Source organism: Pan paniscus, chromosome 16 (assembly GCF_029289425.2).
Source record: "Pan paniscus chromosome 16, NHGRI_mPanPan1-v2.0_pri, whole genome shotgun sequence".
NCBI lineage: Eukaryota > Metazoa > Chordata > Mammalia > Primates > Hominidae > Pan > Pan paniscus.
In genome coordinates this window covers 22,386,623-22,405,011 of record NC_073265.2, presented here as the reverse complement: position 1 = coordinate 22,405,011, position 18,389 = coordinate 22,386,623, and the positions used below count along the sequence as shown (strand labels likewise).

At 40.7% G+C, this 18,389-nt stretch overlaps 1 protein-coding gene across 2 annotated transcripts in view; it reads right to left on the bottom strand.

Moving 5' to 3' along the window:
• RYR3 (ryanodine receptor 3) overlaps nt 1–18,389 on the bottom strand; it is a 563,020-nt gene that overhangs the window by 247,139 nt on the left and 297,492 nt on the right. For both annotated transcript variants that reach the window (XM_034938474.3, XM_057299827.2), the window contains exons 18-19: nt 17,048–17,289; nt 7,119–7,311 (exon numbers count right to left, since the gene is read on the bottom strand). In XM_034938474.3, coding sequence (XP_034794365.3) covers nt 7,119–7,311; nt 17,048–17,289 — 435 coding nt within the window. The remainder of the gene's footprint in view (nt 1–7,118; nt 7,312–17,047; nt 17,290–18,389) is intronic.

The following is an 18,389-nucleotide window of genomic DNA, read 5'->3' as shown; positions in this document are numbered from 1 at the left end:
TAAATATTTTCACATCCTAAAGTGAAGTGCTGAGTCAACTATGTAGTATATACAAAAACACTGTGAAACCAGTTCTATCAGCCACAGCCTATCACACACCTCTAGACGGATAAAGGAAAGAATTCCTTTGGAGAGAACTTTCAGGGAGAAAGGGAGAAGCGTTCTCCCTTTTCGGAAGCCAAATGATAAGGGTTTCAAGAAACCACGTGGAAGCTTGACAGGTGCCCTCTGGAGTTTACTGAGGGACACATTTTCCTGGTGACAGAGCTGACAGCGTGAGAAAGGGCTGCATGGAAAAGAGGTGCCCTTTCGCTCAGGGTGACGCCAAGGACTGTGCTCCCTAGAAGGCTATTTAAGGGCTCCATGAATGAGCCCACCATCTGCCATCTTAAAAAGGGACTTCCCAGAAAGGCAAATGTCTGAGTAGAGATCAGAAACCCAGGGGCTGGGGGATGTGGGAAAGGGGATCTGGAGGGAGGTTTAGGGTCAGCCAGAGGGAGCAGCCAACAGAAGTGGTAAGGTTTGTGTCAAAAGAACTGTGGTCAGAAGTTCCCAGCCTGAGGCTAAGAAAACTACAAAAGGGTCCCAGAAAAGAAAGAGGCAGCAACTGTACAACTGCTACACAAAGACTCAATGCTACCTGACAATAGCACTGACTCCATCAGACATGCCTATTCTCCAGTCATCTCTCCCTGGGTCTCAACTCTAGAGGGGTCTGCAATAGGAGCTGGCCAATCAGGGAGGGGCAGACCAATGTGGAGAAGCAGCTGCCTCATACTGCAGGCCCAAGCTGGGGGAGGGCTCAAGCTGTAAACTGAATACAAATTTTGATTTTATATTCAAATAGATAGAACTTTCGAATTACTGACAAAATTGTTCTTGTTCCTAAAAGTAGTAATAAAAGCTACAGGACCTACCCGAGAACTTCTCCAGAGCATGGAGTTACAGGGGTAGAAGAAGAAACAATAAAGTTAAACCTACCAGTCCACTTCTCTCAGTAAATTGTTACCTGGCACTTCATGTTTATCTTTTAAATCCTTTGCCTCATTCACAAACGAGAAATGTCCAATTGGAATGTAAATCTCCCCTCTCTACATGTTTTCCTCCCTGGCTCCTTGAGTTCCATGGAATCACCCAGCATCCCCAAAATGTTAAATTTAAAATTAAAAAGAGAATTTAATAATTGATTTCATTACAATTAGTTCCTCTTTATCCTCAGATTTTTCTCTACATTAATGGATTTAAAAAATCAAATTCATTAATCTATTTAATCCGTTCCACCACAGCACTTGTATCATTTTCTGGGGTTCTTCCTATAACTCAGATATTTCATCAGCTCTCAAAGATTTTTTCCTTCCTAAAGTGTTTACAGTAAGCGACTCTGTCCTTAGATTCTTTCACCTCATAGATGAGCAATAGCTTCAGTAAGAGCTGCCTGGGATTAGTGAAGTTTTGGGATGTGTAGAGGAAATTTTTATTTACTTGACTAATTTTGAAAACACAGGACAAATTATATTGAAAAATCTCTGCCAGCATTTTCAACTTCGTCTTTGAGATTTGTGCATTTTTGCTTGTTAATTTGCAGGAGAGATGGGTCTACCTACTACAAATTCCCAGATTTGAAAGATTGACCCATTAAGAAAAAAATATAGTAAAAATCATGACAAAGCTGTGCTGTGCTCAAAGGGGGTGACTAACTTTCCTTTCGTTGGGCTATCATATTATTATTCAGAGCTTGCTAGCAAACGTGTAAAATCATTTTAGTCTTGCTAGATGTCTCACTACTGTTATCTGCTATTGAATTCCTCCCAGAGAGCTGGGATAATGTTTCACAGAAGAAAAGGATACAAGCTGTGGTTAAGAGGAGAAAGAATGAGCCAGCTTTTGCTGACCTGAATTTGACTCATAAGTCACGATTCATAATTGCATCTTTAGCCCCTATCGCTAAGACTGGAGAACAATCTGAGTTATGGACATTCCCACATTCATATTTCTTTCTGGCTAGTGTTTGATGAAAGCTCAGGGCAATCCAGCCAGTGCCCATCATGTTCTCTGAAGAAGCATATTTATCTCAGCAATAATTTCCACAGCATTGACCACAGCAAGCTGGAAATAGCTAAGCTGTTGGTTACCTGAATTTTAGCCAAGTCTGGAGAATACCAACAGAAAACAAACAGCAACCACAAATACTAACATCTTTGGATATGGTTATTTTTATAAATTAGAGCTGGCAAAAGAGTTACATAAGATGATTAAATAGATTTATGGGGAGTTTAACTATAGCCATAAAATATATTCTATGATGACTAACTCATTAATTTTCTGCAAAAAAAATTAGCACCCAAATTTCACTATATACTATGGCTTTCTGTATAATGCTCTCTATCTGATTCATGCCACTTGTGGGGTGTATATAAGATCCACTTTTAGTAAGAGCTTCCTGGCATCTAAGTAATTCAGCCTTTTCGGTGGGCTACAAGGTACATATACCTCATCCCAAATTCTATTCTATAATGAATACGGTTGTTACACTGGGGGCCTACTGCCCTAATAATACTGTCTATAAACAAACCACATTGAGAAGAAAACTATGGAGGCATGTTCATTAAGAGAAAAGAGGCTATGACATTGATTTGTGGGTTTTGTCAGTAATTACTCATGCTAACTTTGACTTCACTGTGGGTAAATCTAATTGAAAAAGATTTTTGCTCTTCATGTAGCTTTGCTCTTCGATGACGGCTGGCAGGGACATCCTAATCAGGTATTATTAACAACATAGTTTGTAAGTATAAAAATTATTTTAAAAATTCAAGACAAGGATCTCAGTAAAGACCATCAAACAGGAGGAAACAGGACTGTGAAAGAGAACTCAAATCTAACTTAGAAGCCCTACAGAAGTTAAAAATAAATATGAGAAACAACTCTGAAGACTTCTATGATGGGAGAAAAAGAATCTCTTTCTAGACAGATATAACACTTTGCATCTTGCTGGGAGAGATGCTATAAAACCAGGCAAGTGTTCTACAGTATTGGGTGAAACAATAATTTCTTTTCAATTTCATTATAAAATACATTTTTTTTCTGAGTCAGAGTCTCACTCTGTCGCCCAGGCTGGAGTGCAGTGGCGTGATCTCTGCTCACCGCAAGCTCCGCCTCCCAGGTTCACGCCATTCTCCTGCCTCAGCCTCCCAAGTAGCTGGGACTACAGGCGCCCGCCACCACGCCCAGCTAATTTTTGTATTTTTAGTAGAGACGGGGTTTCATCGTGTTAGCCAGGATGGTCTCGGTCTCCTGACCTCATGATCCACCCGCCTTGGCCTCCCAAAGTGCTGAGATTACAGGCGTGAGCCACCACGCCCGACCAATACGTTTCTTTTCAATAAGATACTTTAATTAACTTGGAATTCATATTGTGGTTTCTCTTTCTAGCTCTTTGTTCAACTGAACTAAAGTAGTACAGAGAAGAACTGCTGGGTTTCAGCACCAAATCATACTTTACCAGTTGATGTAAGAATAACACTTGGGTTGTAGAATACCCAATCGGTTTATTTTGATTTATAAGCAACTGGCTAGCCCCCAGTACAGGTCCTGCACTGACCCTGACCAAGGTCATCATGTGATGCACTAGAGGCATTTCAGTAAAATGTATTTCCCAACTACACAGACCCTGTGATTCCACCTCTCTTCAAATCACAACATGCTGTGAGACCCGAAGCCAGGAATATATCAGAGCTCATAGTTTCCTGAGAGACAGGAAGCTTGAGTGACTTCAAGCCCCGCTGCACACCCCACTGGCACTGCTTTTTAGCCTTCCACCTGTTCAGCTGCTATAAGCAAAAAGCTCTCAGAGCTAAGCTGTTGGTTCTTCAAGTCAACACATCCAGACCCTTTGGTTTCTTAAATTTCCTCAGCAGTTGTGCCTCCTAAATGATTAGTCATCTCATTCTTCTTCTCTTGCAACTTTGCTTCTCCTTTATCTGTGCACTCAGAAGGCTGCATGATCTGCTGACCTAGACACCAGATCCCAGAAATGTCTTCTACATGTGGATACCTTTCAGTCAACTATTTTTTCACCTGCTAACTGCGGTTCTTGTCAAGAGGATTCCAAAAAAATCCCTCCACTACCCTCTAAAAAATCACAGACACAAAAATCCTATCTCATTGTTCTGAGGGAGACGGAAAGGATGAACTAATGATTCAGAATCATTATGCAACATTTGAGAGCAGATGTACCATTCTCTAAACACAAAATGTGGAAAAGTTCATTAGCTAGTAGACTGGAGAAGATCCCTTCTCCATAGACCTAAATTTGCCTAAGTAGTTTTTTCAGATGACTTGCTTGTGAAATAGGTGTACTCCCTTTGAAAATAAGTAAAAAACAATGAGTGGACATGGGCAAAATAAGTAAAAGTGGGAGGAGTATTAATGGTGGGTGACCAAGGTCACCAGCTACACATGCAAATGCAGTCCTGGGAACTGACTACTCAGAGTAACTTTGTTTCTTCAGGTAAGTTCCTGAGTCAAAGGATGTATGATCCCAACACTGTTGTGTTGTATTTATATTTGTACTCATTCTCTTTATTCCTAAGGAGTGGAGTGGGGAAGATGGAAAATAGGGCTAGAAGGTCCTTTCCCTCTTCCAGAAGGCTTTTGCTCCAATCAGATTTTTCTGTGCTTACAGCGCCTCTCTTGTCAACAACACTCCCCGTTTTCCACATGCTTCTGATGGCTGTCAATGAGAATAGCTCTATGTGGTATCCTCACATATTTAAAAAGGAAGAATTGGGATGAAATATCCTCAGCACAGAAGAACTTTCAACTCTTAGAACACAGTGCCTACAGATAGTGTAAGATTCCCTGGCTTGAATATGTGATAAGAAGATTTTCAACCTCAGTAAAGCTTTACTCTCCTGGTTCTCCATTTGTTACAAGAACCTCAAACAATGCCAATATATAACTTCAATATATTATATCCATTTATATGAATATGTTTGTAAATATGCTTGTGTATATATACAAACACACACACACATCTGTCTCAAATTCCAAAGGTTGAGTACCATTCGCAAAGGACAATTCTTTATTTCTAAATAGTTTATATAATTGAAACAGAACCAAAATCCTACTTTGGAAAACATATAAAGATATCTTGGTTTACCAATCCACCTGAGGTGCTGAGGCCTACTGGAGTGGTTTCACCCTGAAAATCCCCTCACTTGGACCTGGATCCCTGAAATGGTTTCTTTGTGATCCCAGATCTCAGCTCCTGCTTCCCACAACTCTCCTCCTGCCATGACCCTTTCCAGGGGCTTCCATGGACACTAGTATGATTCTATGTTGACTCCAGTCTCCTGCTCAATTGATTGTGATCTCTTTAAAATACAGGGATGAAGAATGGCTGAGAAAAGTTTGGGAAAGAAGGGTTATTGTGGGGTTTTGCCTTACAGACATTAAAATGCATAACGTGGTTAAAATAATTAAAAATAGCATCCAACTTGTAGGTACAAGGAAAGAGGCAGAGAAATAGCAATAGTATATAGGAAAGCAGCATGCATAGCACAAGCCCAATTAAATGAACAATATTTAACTGTGTATATAAAAAGCTAATATGATTATCTCTAGGTGGTACTATTATGAGTTCCTGGTATTTTCTTTGATTTACATTCCTTTTGTGAAAAACAACAACAAAAAACAATAGGAAAAAACCCAAGTGTTAAAGTATAAATCAGAAACTGGTAGAAATATTTCAAACCAATAAAAAACAGTTTAACATCCTTAATATAAAATTATTATACATAAACATGTAAATATATTACATATACTATATAAAGTCAGTATATCCAAAATATGTAAGATATCTACCAAAAAATAAATATCAGAAAGGCTGAGAACACAAAGTTAGCAAAAATACTGTGTTGGAAAAAGTACATTAAAAATAATCATAAAAAATGTTTCACCACATTCGTAATAAAAAATAAAAAATTAATACTCTAAGGTACAATTTTTCCAAATCAGCAAAGATTTAAAATAACAAGTAACAGTAAAAATTAATAAGGATCCAATCAGTTGGACGTTCCCATATGTTGCCTTAAATGATACTGCAAGCCCAAATCCTTTATCTGAAATCATTAGAGATGTGCTTCAGACTTTGGAATTCTTTAGAATTTTTTTTAAAAGTTACCCGTTATGTACATTAAGCAGAAACTGCAGCCAGGTGAGGGGCAGTACATCATAATGAGACACATTAATATCTCTGCAGTTAAACATATAAATATTCACAAGAAGTAGAATAAATGAAAGACTGAAAACAGCCTCATTTCTGCTGATGACAGTTTTGTCACAAAATGAGTTCAGGTTAGATTTTATTACAAAATGAGTTATGAACAAATTTATGGTTTTCAGAGCTTTTTAGATTCTAAAGTTATTGATAAGGAATTCTGAACTGTTTAGAGAATCTCAAAATCAATTTGGCCACATAATTATAAATTTAGACTTTAAAACACACATGCATTTTGACCAAAAATGAAATTGGCATAGACTTGAACAGCAGAGTAATGGCTGTATCATGAAACAGCCAAATAAAGGGCTATTATATGGCTATAAAATCATTTTGAGGATCTCAATGACTCAGGAAAAGGTTCATTATTGTTGAATAAAAGATAATCAAGACATACACTTCATATTCGGTGTAATACCAATTAAAAAATGATGTATATTTGTAGAAGAAAAGACTTGAAAAATATGCCAAAGTATTAATAGAGATTATAGCTAACCATTGGAATCATAGGTGATTTTTACTGTGTTGTTCATAACTATGTCTTTGAAGTTTTTCTTATAATGAGCATGTAATACTTTTATAATTATTAATTTTCTACACAGGATTTATCCTATTAATCTTACTGTTTATCTGAGTACATAATACAACCCCTGGGGGAGGTTCTACCAGTAGAGATGGAGCAAATGACTCTAGTTGGCTCTTGCCCTTGCACCATCACTGTCCTGGGGAACTTAGTTCACAGTACTGAAGCCCTGAAGGAGACTGCTGGCTTCGCAGCTCACAGTGGTGGCAGGGAGGTGGGGTAACTGCTACTCTCCATGAAATCACAGCCATAACTTACTTGACACCTGCTGAAAAGCTCATCACAGGGAAGAAGAGCCCATCTGTGTTGAAGTTCTCAAACATCCCCTGCACGGGTTGCCCATTGATGCGGAATGAGATGCTGGGCACCCCGAGGTCCAGGCAGCAGCTTACCACGTCATCCGATCTCAGGAGGTGCTGGTTGATGGAAGCCACAGCTCTGGGTATCCGGCCTGGTGAGGAAAGAACAGGAAGAAGGCTGTGGAACTCTGGAGGCACCTGCTAGGCTGAGAAAGGCTCAGAGGCCTCTGCAGGAGGTGGGGAAGTGTGATGGGTACTCAAGAGGTCCAGAGGTACTACTGCATTTGAAATGCAACTTTCCTTTTGTTTCCTTTTGTGTGAGATGAGCAATGAGAAATGAATTCCTAAGCTGGCGAGTGGGCAGACACCATGCCTGATTTGCGATGAGTCTCAGGGGAAATGCTCAAGCTGCTAAGAATGAGAAATAACAAAAACTTAACGTGCTCAATGTGTGTTCAGACTGTGGCCTGGTGTCTGAAGTAACAGACAGACTGCTTTTGCTGGTGTAGCTCGCTCTTCAGAAGTAGCTGGTGTGTGTGTCTGTTTAGTTGTAAGTGCCCAAAGACCTTCCTGTCTTCTACTTCCTCAAAAAGATTAGACTGCTCTAGGGTTGAATAAAGAAGCCATCAAAGAGAAGAATGGCAAGGCCATCTAGCCATTAAACTATGCTACATAGGCTGGGCACAGTGGCTCACGCCTGTAATCCCAGCACTTTCGGAGGCTGAGGCAGGTGGGTCACTTGAGGTCGGGAGTTCGAGACCAGCCTGACCAACATGGAGAAACCCCGTCTCTACTAAAAATACAAAAGTAGCCGGGTGTGGTGGCGCATGCCTGTAATCCCAGCTACTCGGGAGGCTGAGGCAGGAGAATCGTTTGAATCCGGGAGGCAGAGGTTGCGGAGAGCCGAGACCGTGCCATTGCACTCCAGCCTGGGTAACAAGAGTGAAACTCCATCTCAAAAAACAAACAAACAAAAAACTATGCTACATAGTTTGCTTATTTGTTTTAAAGAACTTTATTATTTCGGATAAGCAGGAAAACACATTGCCAGTTATACTCTGAATTGATTAAAAAACTTCTTCACATCTCTTTCATTAGATGATTTATCATTTCCTGACTTAAAGTAGTGAGGAAAATCACCTCCCTGCTTTCCTATATCATCTTATTCTGGAAATTCTAAAAGTAAATATTAATAATTATAACCACCTACCCCTCCCCTCTCGGGTTTACATTTCTATTAGAAAGAGAGCAACAAAAGAGAAGTTAGGATTTAAAATAGAGTTTCCAGCAAAAGATAAAAAGATATCTTGTTTCTTGATTACAGAAATAATATGTATTCATTATAAATGGTCACCATTTATACAGGAAAGTATACAAAAAGGCTGGGGGCTCATGCCTATAATCCCAGCACTTTGCGGGGCCAAGGCAGGCAGATCACTTGAGCTCAGGAGTTTGAGACCAGCCTGGCCAACATGGTGAAACTCTGTCTCTACTAAAGATACAAAAATTAGCTGGGCGTGATGACGTGCACCTGTAGTCCCAGCTACTTAGGGGGCTGAGGTGGAAAGAGCTTGAACCCAAGAGGTGGAGGCTGAGGTGAGCTGAGATCATGCCACTGCGCTCCAGCCTGGGCGACAGAATGAGACCCTGTCTCAAATAAATACAAAAGAAAAAATATAACTCCATAAAAATGCTTCCAAATATATATGTACACACTCTATTTTGATGGAGTTATATATATTTTATGGAGTTATACACATACACATTTTTTTTTCTTTTTGGAGACAGAGTCTCACTCTGTCGCCCAGGCTGGAGTGCAGTGGCACAATATGGGCTCAATGCAAGCTCCACCTCCTGGGTTCACGCCAGGAGGCTGCCTCAGCCTCCCAAGTAGCTGGGACTACAGGTGCCCGCCACCACGCCTGCCTAACTTTTTGTATTTTTAGTAGAGATGGGGTTTCACCATGTTAGCCAGGATGGTCTCGATCTCCTGACCTCGTGATCCGCCTGCCTTGGCCTCCCAAAGTGCTGGGATTACAGGCGTGAGCCACCGCGCCTGGCCCCACACACACACTTTTTATTCAAACTGGGGTATAGTAGGTTTTTGTAGCTTGTTCTACTAATTATATCTCAAACATTTTATTGTATAATACAATATTCATTAGAAATTTAATTTTAATGGCTGTATAATATGCTATGAAAAGGTAATATAAAAAAATCCCCACCTGATGGATATGAGTTATTTACAAATTCTGTACATGTATCTTTGCTATGTAATATTTATAATCCCAGTTTAGAACGATTTAATGTTTTCTGTGGTTACTGCTAGTCTAGTTCAGGTTGAGCATCCTTAATCTAAAAATCCAAAATGTGAAATGCTCTAGAATCTGAAACATTTTGAGCACTGACATGATGGCACAAGTGGGGAACTTCATACTCAACCACATGTGATGGGTCACCGTCAAAAAAGTCAAAATTTTGTTTCATGCACAAAATTATTAAAAATTTTGTATAAAATTACCTTCAGGCTTTGTATTTACGAAACATAAAGGAATTTTGTGTTTAGAGTTGAGTCCCATTTCCAAGGTATCTTATTATGCATATGCAAATATTCCCAAACCCAAAAAATCTAAAACCTGAAACACTTTTGGTCCTAAGAACTTCGAATAAGGGATACTCAACCTATAACAGATTCTAAACTAAGTGGTGAATTTTTAAATGATGAAATCACTGTGCTCTTTTTAATTAATAAAAAAGATTAGGTAGCTCCCTCTAATTAATTTGGGTAATTGACAAAGCCATATTGCATTCCCTCCCACTCTTCCACAGGCAGTAATGAGGCTCTCCTACGTGCCAGATACTACACCTGGGACTGGGGATCAAAGACAGAAGACCCAACTCATGCTCTTAAGAAGCCCATAGTCTGGTGGGAAATGGACATTTAAATACAAAATAATAACGATAAATATTGGAATGAAGGTACGTATGTGTTGCCTTCTAGAGGGAGAGGAAGATGCCTGGGAATCTGTCTGGGAGCATGGGACAAGTTGAGACTTGGAGAATATAAAGGTCTCTAGAGAAATGAAAGGAAAGAGCAAGAGGAGTGTCTAACATAGTTGCAGAATGGCTGGAGTTTGGTAAGGCTGGAAGCTGAGGGTTAATGAAGGCTGGATGAGGGAGATATGGTGGGGCAATAAAGCCGGACAGGAGCATCCAGCTTGGACCACCTGCACAGCAAGAGTGCTGCTACACATAATGTACTCAATGCATATTGGCAAATAGTCTGGAGTGGCCTTAGACTCTGTTTTTATAACTTTAATACCTTGCTTCACCACTGAGAAAGAGGAACAACTTCCTCATTGAAGCACCTATAGGTAAAATTATTTAAAAACAAAACAAAACTGAGCCAAAGTTGAAGAGTGTGTAGGTTTGACATCTTTCACATTTCTCCATTTGAGGACACTGAGTACTCTTAGCTCATTGTATGGAGTTTAGATACCCAAGGTTCCAGGATCTTTTCTTCCTCCTGTTCAAGTCCTTGTTATGAAAAAAATCTATATATTAAAATTCAGCAAAGCTTGCAGTAATTGTCTCACTTTTAAGATTTATTTTACCATTAAAAACAATTTTTTTTCATTAGTTTAACTTCTGGAAAATATCACTGTAGTTACTTCAACTTTTTTTTGAGACAGAGTTTTACTCTGTCACCCAGGCTGGAGTACAATGGCACGATCTCGGCTCACTGCAACCTCTGCCTCCTGGGTTCAAGTGATCCTTTCACTGCAGCCCCCCAAGTAACTGGGACTACAGGTGCACGCCACTGCTCAGATAATTTTTGTATTTTCAGTAGAGATAGGATTTTACCCTGTTGGCTAGGCTGGTCTTGAACTCCTGGCTTCAACTGATCCTCCCACCTCGGCCTCCCAAAGTGCTGGGATTACAGGTTTGAGCTACCACACCCAGCCTACTTGAACAAATTCTAAGAAATATTTGTGAACTGAGGAAGACCAGGAAATAATTGAAATGCTACGCTGGACAATTGTCTTTAAACATATTCAGATCCTTGCTGGATAAAAATACAAATTCCAAGGTTCTTTAATGTTCTAAGAATCATACAAACTGGGACAAAACTGCCAAAGTTGAATCGTGACTCCAGTGTCCTCTCTCACGTCCTCTGAGGGTTCACTGTTGGCTTCTATACTGGCCTGAGGCTCGGCCACTGAAGACAAAGAGCAGCTTTCATGGGGGATGCTCTTCATCTGCAGCAGGGCTTTCATACCAACAGGAGCTGAGCTCTGAACTTTATTTAGCCATAGCTGCCATATGCCCTCCAGAGGAAATATGGCTAGGAGAATTTCCCCCGTCTGGCTTATTCTTTCCATTGAAAATAACCACCAGGAGGAGCAATTATGCCCTCGTGGTGAAAGACACTGTCTTTTCCCACCTTTTCTCTAAGAGACTGGGCTCAACGTAGAAGTTTCCTTTGGAACACTTGCTAAGAAAAGTTATAAGCAAATTGAATCCATAGGCTGGGCCTATTTTTAAAGCTTGTACAGTAGAGAACAGAGTTGGGACTAATATTATCTAGAAATGAAAGGGTAACTGTTGATAATCACTGGATATGAAGGATATACTTAGCAAGTGCTTAGAGCAATGTCACGGGAAGACTATTTGGATAAGAGAGCCCATTTCATATCATATTCACACTGTAAAAGGTCATCTGATGACGTACACCTCACTTTAAAATGTGAGTAGTATGAAGAGTTTGAAATAGGAAAATGATGGAATGGTGGCATTGCTTTTGCATAGTGTGTTTTATAAATCTCCTCACATGCAGAGAAAGTAATCTCCACCCCTGTGAGGGCTTTCATGGCTTAATAATCATTTAGGAAGGGTCTTGTATTCCACATTTAGACAAGATGCAAATCCTTTTGACTGAGCTGCAGTGAGATAGCAAAGGGAGGTTGGAGGGGCCTTGGAATCACACAGGACTGAGTTCAAATCCCAAGCCCTTACCTGCTGCATGAACCAGGACCTATGATTTTACTAGAGGCTCAACTTCCCCATCTGTAAAATGGGCACAGTGGTACCCACAGGGATGCTGTAAAGAGAGTTATTTGTAAGGTACCATTATTATCCTTTTCACTTTAATGAAGTAAATAAATGATGTCCTGTGTACCACTTAAGAGGCAGTTTATCGTAGTGGTCAAGGGGTTTCTGGAACCAGACTGCCTGGGCTCTAGTTCTGGCTCTGTCACTTAATGTGTGACCTTGGGCAAGTAACTTACCTTTGTGGACTCAAGTTACCTAATCTGTCAAACAGGAATAACGTCTACCTCATAAGACTGCTATGAGTTTTGAATCAATTAATTTACATAGAGCGATAGAAGAGTGCCTCACACACTGTAACCCACAACAAGTGCTATTTGTTTGTGTTTTTTTCAACTCCAGGAACCTTAATTATTAGGCTAACAGTAGAAAAGTTCGCCGGGACACTGTAGGAATATTATACCTTTTATAATATTAGAAAAAAATAACAATATGGGAAATTATAGCATTGAGGGCTGAATCCAAAAAGTGATTTAAAATCTACTTTCTTTATTCAAAGACAGTACTGAAAAACATGCACATTTTAAAGTATGTTTAATGTATTTGACCCTTTTAGAACAACCAGCAGAAATGTGACACTATGGAATGAAAAATCAAACTTGTTTCAGAGAGCTTTTCTAAGAGCAGCCTCAAGTGCTTTTTATGATATTAGGAACTCTGAATAATTCTAGAGACCATCCACTGCAAGAGGCCAGTGGTTCTTATCTCTGCCAGTCTCAAGAGGAAAAACCGTCCCCTGGTTTGGAGGCTCAGGCCCACCTGAAGTGCCCAGGAAGCTTGGAAAGGCCATTCCAAACCCGATAATACGATTTTTTTTAAAGGCCACTTAATTAGATGCTGCATATCTTCAATTAACCTCAGGGTGTATTATTGCAGAATTTAGTCCCTTCTGATGAGTAACGAGGCAACTGGAAACAGCGATGCTCAGCACTTGCACAGGTCCAGGCACTGCAGAGTTTGGCATTATAACACAAGCACAAATATTTAGCCATTTGGAATGACAGGGGATCCAAAGACAGAAAAGCGCTGCTCTTCTGCAGCTACGCCTCGGATCTCGTCCACATAGGACTGGGGTTGGAAAGGTCTGAGTCACAGTGGGCTGTGTTTTATAAACAAATACCCTGGAACTCATCTTAGTTGGGAGACAGGTGAAGTCCCCTTGTGCAGATCTGACTGCAGAGGTAAATTATCTTGAGGAGTCAGTAGTCTTAATAAATCAGGAAACACAATTTTACTCCATTCATTCGCTTCCATACTACTCATCTCTTGGGATGGTCAATTCTTTTGCTTATTTCAATTCTGAGGAGGAAAAAGTGGTTAAAGGGAAGGGGAGATATGATTCCTCCTATGAAACTTCCCCCAGCCAGTAACATACTGCGTAGGCTGCTCTGAGCAGAATTCACTCCCAACTGCTATCCTGAAAGCCCCATTGAGTCTCCATCCAGAGAGGGAAAGTGAGACCATCACAAAAAAGAGCCATTCCTCCAAAGAGAAGATCACAGTGTCTGAGTTGACCCTGGACTCTGTAGGGAGGGTTAGACAGAGTTGAGGAGGCAGATGTTCCCACAGCTGATGCCTGAAAATGACTTCCCAGGCTTCCATGGCTAAAAAGGCCTATTAAGGCTGCTTCTCCCCTACACAGAGAAAAAGCTCATTCATACTTCCAGGATGTCACTTTGAGAATTCTTTTCTCATTCAGCACGGAACTGGGGTTCTTTATTCCCTTAGATATTCCTGGGGTAGCCCTAACTGGGCTATTCTCATGGTCTTGAGTGAAGTACCAAGGACTCTGGATTTGGTCTTTATAACTGCAGTGCAATTCATAGATGACAATGGAAGGTAGCTCATATTTACTGTGTATCTAATGTGTGTCAGGGACTTCATATTTCTTATTTAAATTTCATAAGAATCTTATAGTATCCTCATTTTATCAGAGGAAAACTGAGTCTCTGAGAGGTTAATTTGTCCAATATAAAAAAAAGAAACATTAAGTGGCAGAGCTAGGATTCAAACCCAGGCATAACTCCAAAGCTATGCTGTTTGTTCTTGACTTTCCATTGACAAAGTGTTAGAGGCACTGTAATTCTTTCCAACTACTGCAAAATCTATTGTACTTTAATAAGTATGTTAAAGACATACTTCAGTATGTTCAAGGCAGTGGCTTAATTTATGCACACAAATAACTTTAAAGGTAATGACCTGGGCATTTAAATCTCAAATAAAAGGAGAATAATTTATCACGACCACTTTCTAATATATCCCCCTATCTACCCACCATTCTCTCCTGTAGTAAGTTGGAGTGTTATTTCTGTTTCATTTCTTCATCAATTACCTTTTCATAAGATAGTCTGAAATTCATGGCTGCCCTGGTGGGGGACATCAACAGAAACTTTATTTCTTCAGCTGAAGAAATATTCCTGACATATTCCAATCCCTTCTGCAAGATATATGTTCCCTGTGTGCTCGTTGGAGAAGTCAGAACGATGCCCAGACCCAGGAAAGCTTTGGGTTTTGGTGAGAATGAAACATATAAAACTTGGAGACACTGGTTTCTCCATGTCTCATCAGATGCTGGAGACTGAGGGATGAAATCCCTTGAGTGCACCTACATGCCAATATACCATCAAATGCGGGCCATTTCAGAGAGCCACAATCAGTTTTTGAAAAGCTGAGTCACCAGCCTTCTTCCCACTTCTCCAATCACAGGAGCCACTGCTAGTGATGTTCGGCATGAGCCTGGAGCACCCAGCTTCCTTGCCTTCAGAGGAGACAGGAGGGATGAGGGAGAGGATGGGGAACTGTACACTCCTGGAATGATACACAATTAAGACAGGATGTTCAGGTCCTGAAATGCACAGAGTAGCCCTCTATGGATGCAACATGAATGCGTTCTATGCCTCCTGACTCACTGATGTATTCATTCCTCAAATTTCTACAAAGGGATACAGGAATACAGTAAGTGCCCCATGCAGTGCTGTAAAGTCAGAAAAAGACTAAATTTTTTTCCTTTGAGAATGATTAGTTTATCTTCGAAACAAGGGTCCAATTTGCTTCACCCCAGGGTCTGGGTATGCGTCATACTTCCTTAGCCAATCTCCATGCAGAGCCCTCTCAGGTGTAGCTGGGCTCCAGAGAACATTCTTGGGCTATGGTGGCAAGTTGGTGGGAGATAGGCAGCAGTCAGCAGGAGTGTGAAACAATTTTTTCAAGTCAGTCTTGTTAATTCCTTCACAGACTTAATCCTACCACATTCAGGAGCCGCAAAGGTGCATGAGCATAAGGATTCTTTCTTCTCAGATCATTTCTTCAGAGACAGTTTCCTGTGAACCTTATGATATCTGATGATAACCTAAGCTTAAGGTCACTACTTCATAGCCACAGACTCAGTGGCTCCGTGATAACACTATGAGAACAAAGGGAAGCTCCACGTTCCATGAAGAATTAGGGAAGGTTAAGTTGGGAGGATGAGAGCACAAGATAAGACTTTCCCTTCACATGACCCCATCATCCTGCCATTTTGAATCCACTTATGTCAGGACCACATTGTCCTCTGGGACACACAGAACATGAACGAAGGCTTTTTTTCATTCTTCCCCCATGGCAGTGATCCAGGATAAATAAGTATACAAATAAATGTTTACAGCATTCCTAAAAGTTTTAAAGTGTTGAAGCTGAGTGCAACATGGCTCCTAAAATAACAACAACAAAAAAATCCATATGGACCAACTGAAAATGAAGACCAATGAAAAGAAGCATGTCATTGGGACCTGAGCTGACTTCATCATTGGCATCAGGCAATTAGGTTGTAACTAGAAAGCTAAGGGAAGGAAGAAAATGCGATAAGTTATGTAGCTACCAGTTACAGAAGAAAATATACAGGTTTGTCCTGTAGAGGTAAACTTTTCCTTTGTACTGGATTTGAGGAAGAATGTGTGTCATGGTTACTTATGTAACGGGCACACGGCACAATGCTTACGTAAGGGATTTCTATAAGGGACGCGACGGCTCCAATTGCAGTTTTGCAGAAGATACAGAAAATACACGCTTTGGACAACAGACAGGAGAGGTAGGGCTCTTCTTCTTGATGAAAGCCTGAGAGTTAATCTCGCGTTTTTCACCCAGGCAGAAGTCAAGACATTCCTCCACAGGCACGGGCCATGGACATGCTTGGGAAAAGCATCAATTATTTATCTAAAAAAAGGAAGCCCTGAATTCGTTTAAAAAGGTTAGCACCTATTGTGTGTTAGGCATGGATCCAGACATTTTATAAATTGTATTATGAAGCAACAGGCTGTGTTGACAAGATTATGGACTTGTAGTCAGGTCTGGATCCTTCCTAGTGTGACTTTGAATAAATTACTGAACCATCTTTATGCTACTGTTTACACGTTTGTCACATGAGGTCAATATTTTCTACCTTAAGGGCTCCCTGTGAGGATAAAATAAGAGAAAAATGAGAAAGTATGTAACTCACTGCTCAGTGAATAAATGCTGAGTCTCTGTTCATATAATCCTAACGATTCCGTACAATAAGGCTCATACAGATACAATGAGCTTGAGAGAAGTGATCTGCACTAGACCATGTAGCTAGGAACTGTCTGAGTAATGGTATAAATGAGTCTTATTTTAATCTGATACTCTTTTCCACCTAACCGTTTAATTAATTGAGACTCTGGAGTCTGTATCATTTCAAATGGAAGTGGTCATTTCAGCTTGAATAATTTGAGCCTCCATCATTTCCAGTGAGATTATGAGCCAAAGCTTTAGCAAGGTACTCACCTGACCAAAGGTGAAGTCCATCAAAGCCATAGGAGTACAGGTCATCACCAACACCATTGCCTCCCCATCCTTCTCCACCTCCTGGGTATGGGGCATAGCCTGAAGAAGAGGCCCAGCCCACCCGCAGATGTGTGGGCTCTGCTGTTAGGAAGGGGTCCACCTGGTCGATAATCAGCTCGAAGTACCACTTCTTGTACTGGGCTGAGCCCTCCGCAACTCCCAGGAAGATGTTTGGCCGGATACTGAAATTAAACATGGGCAAGTGGCATCAACACACCCTTAAAAGCTGAGAAAGCAAGTTGAACCAGACCATAGGAGGCAACGGCCCATTTACACCTAGGACAAGAGCAATGCTGTGTATTTCATATTGCTCAAAAGATGGGAGGGATCTCTAAAAGCCAGGAGTCTGGGATCAGTCTGGGTAACAGAGACCCTGTTTCTACAAAAATTAGCTGGGTACGGTGGTGCACACCTATAGTCCAAGCTACTTGCGAGGGTGAGGTCGGAGAACTGCTCGAGCCTAGCAGTTCAAGGCTGCAGTGAGCCATGATTATGCCACCGCACTCCAGCCTGGGCAGCAGAGTGAGACCTTGTCTCCAAAAAAAAGAAAGACTAGAAAAAGCTTAGGACCCTCAACACTTGATCAAGTTCTTAGTGTGATGCAAGAGGACAACATTTTCATTACAAAACATAAAGGATGTTTCTTTTAATATTCCATTCAAGGCAACCAACGTTTACTGAGTGCCAACCATGGGCAACGACGCTGAAATGTTATACAGATTTGTACGATTACAAACCTTTGTTTTTTAAGTTAAAAAAAAATTTACTTGAATTCCATTTTTTGGTCAATTGGTATAAGCACCCTTATTTTCAGTATACCAGCTTTGTTACCGAAGCATTATTAATAACACTGGTCTCTTAAAACCATTAAGAAGTCATTACTAGGCAACCTCATTAAGGGAAAGAGGTTTTAATGTATCCAGCAAAGTGGTTAAAAGCTTAAGATACACCACTTAGAGTTTTTATGTTAGGAATCATACTTTTAGAGACGAACTGTTCTTGGGCTGGAGCTATGCCCTATTTTGGGTAGGCAAAGAAAAACCAGGCTGGCACCATGAAGAAAGTAAGTCTGTTTGACAGCTCAGGTCTTTGGGCCACTCTTCACTTCAGAGGGAAGATTCTATTCTTGCCATTGTGGATTAGTGTGTAGGCCTAGGTAGAAAGTGGTTACAAAACCGCAGACCTGCCTAGTCCCAGTCCAGTGAGTTCACATGACTCACGTGCAGCCACATGCATGGACTAGCAAGCTAGGGGTCCTGCCTGGGACCCTGCTCTTCACCCT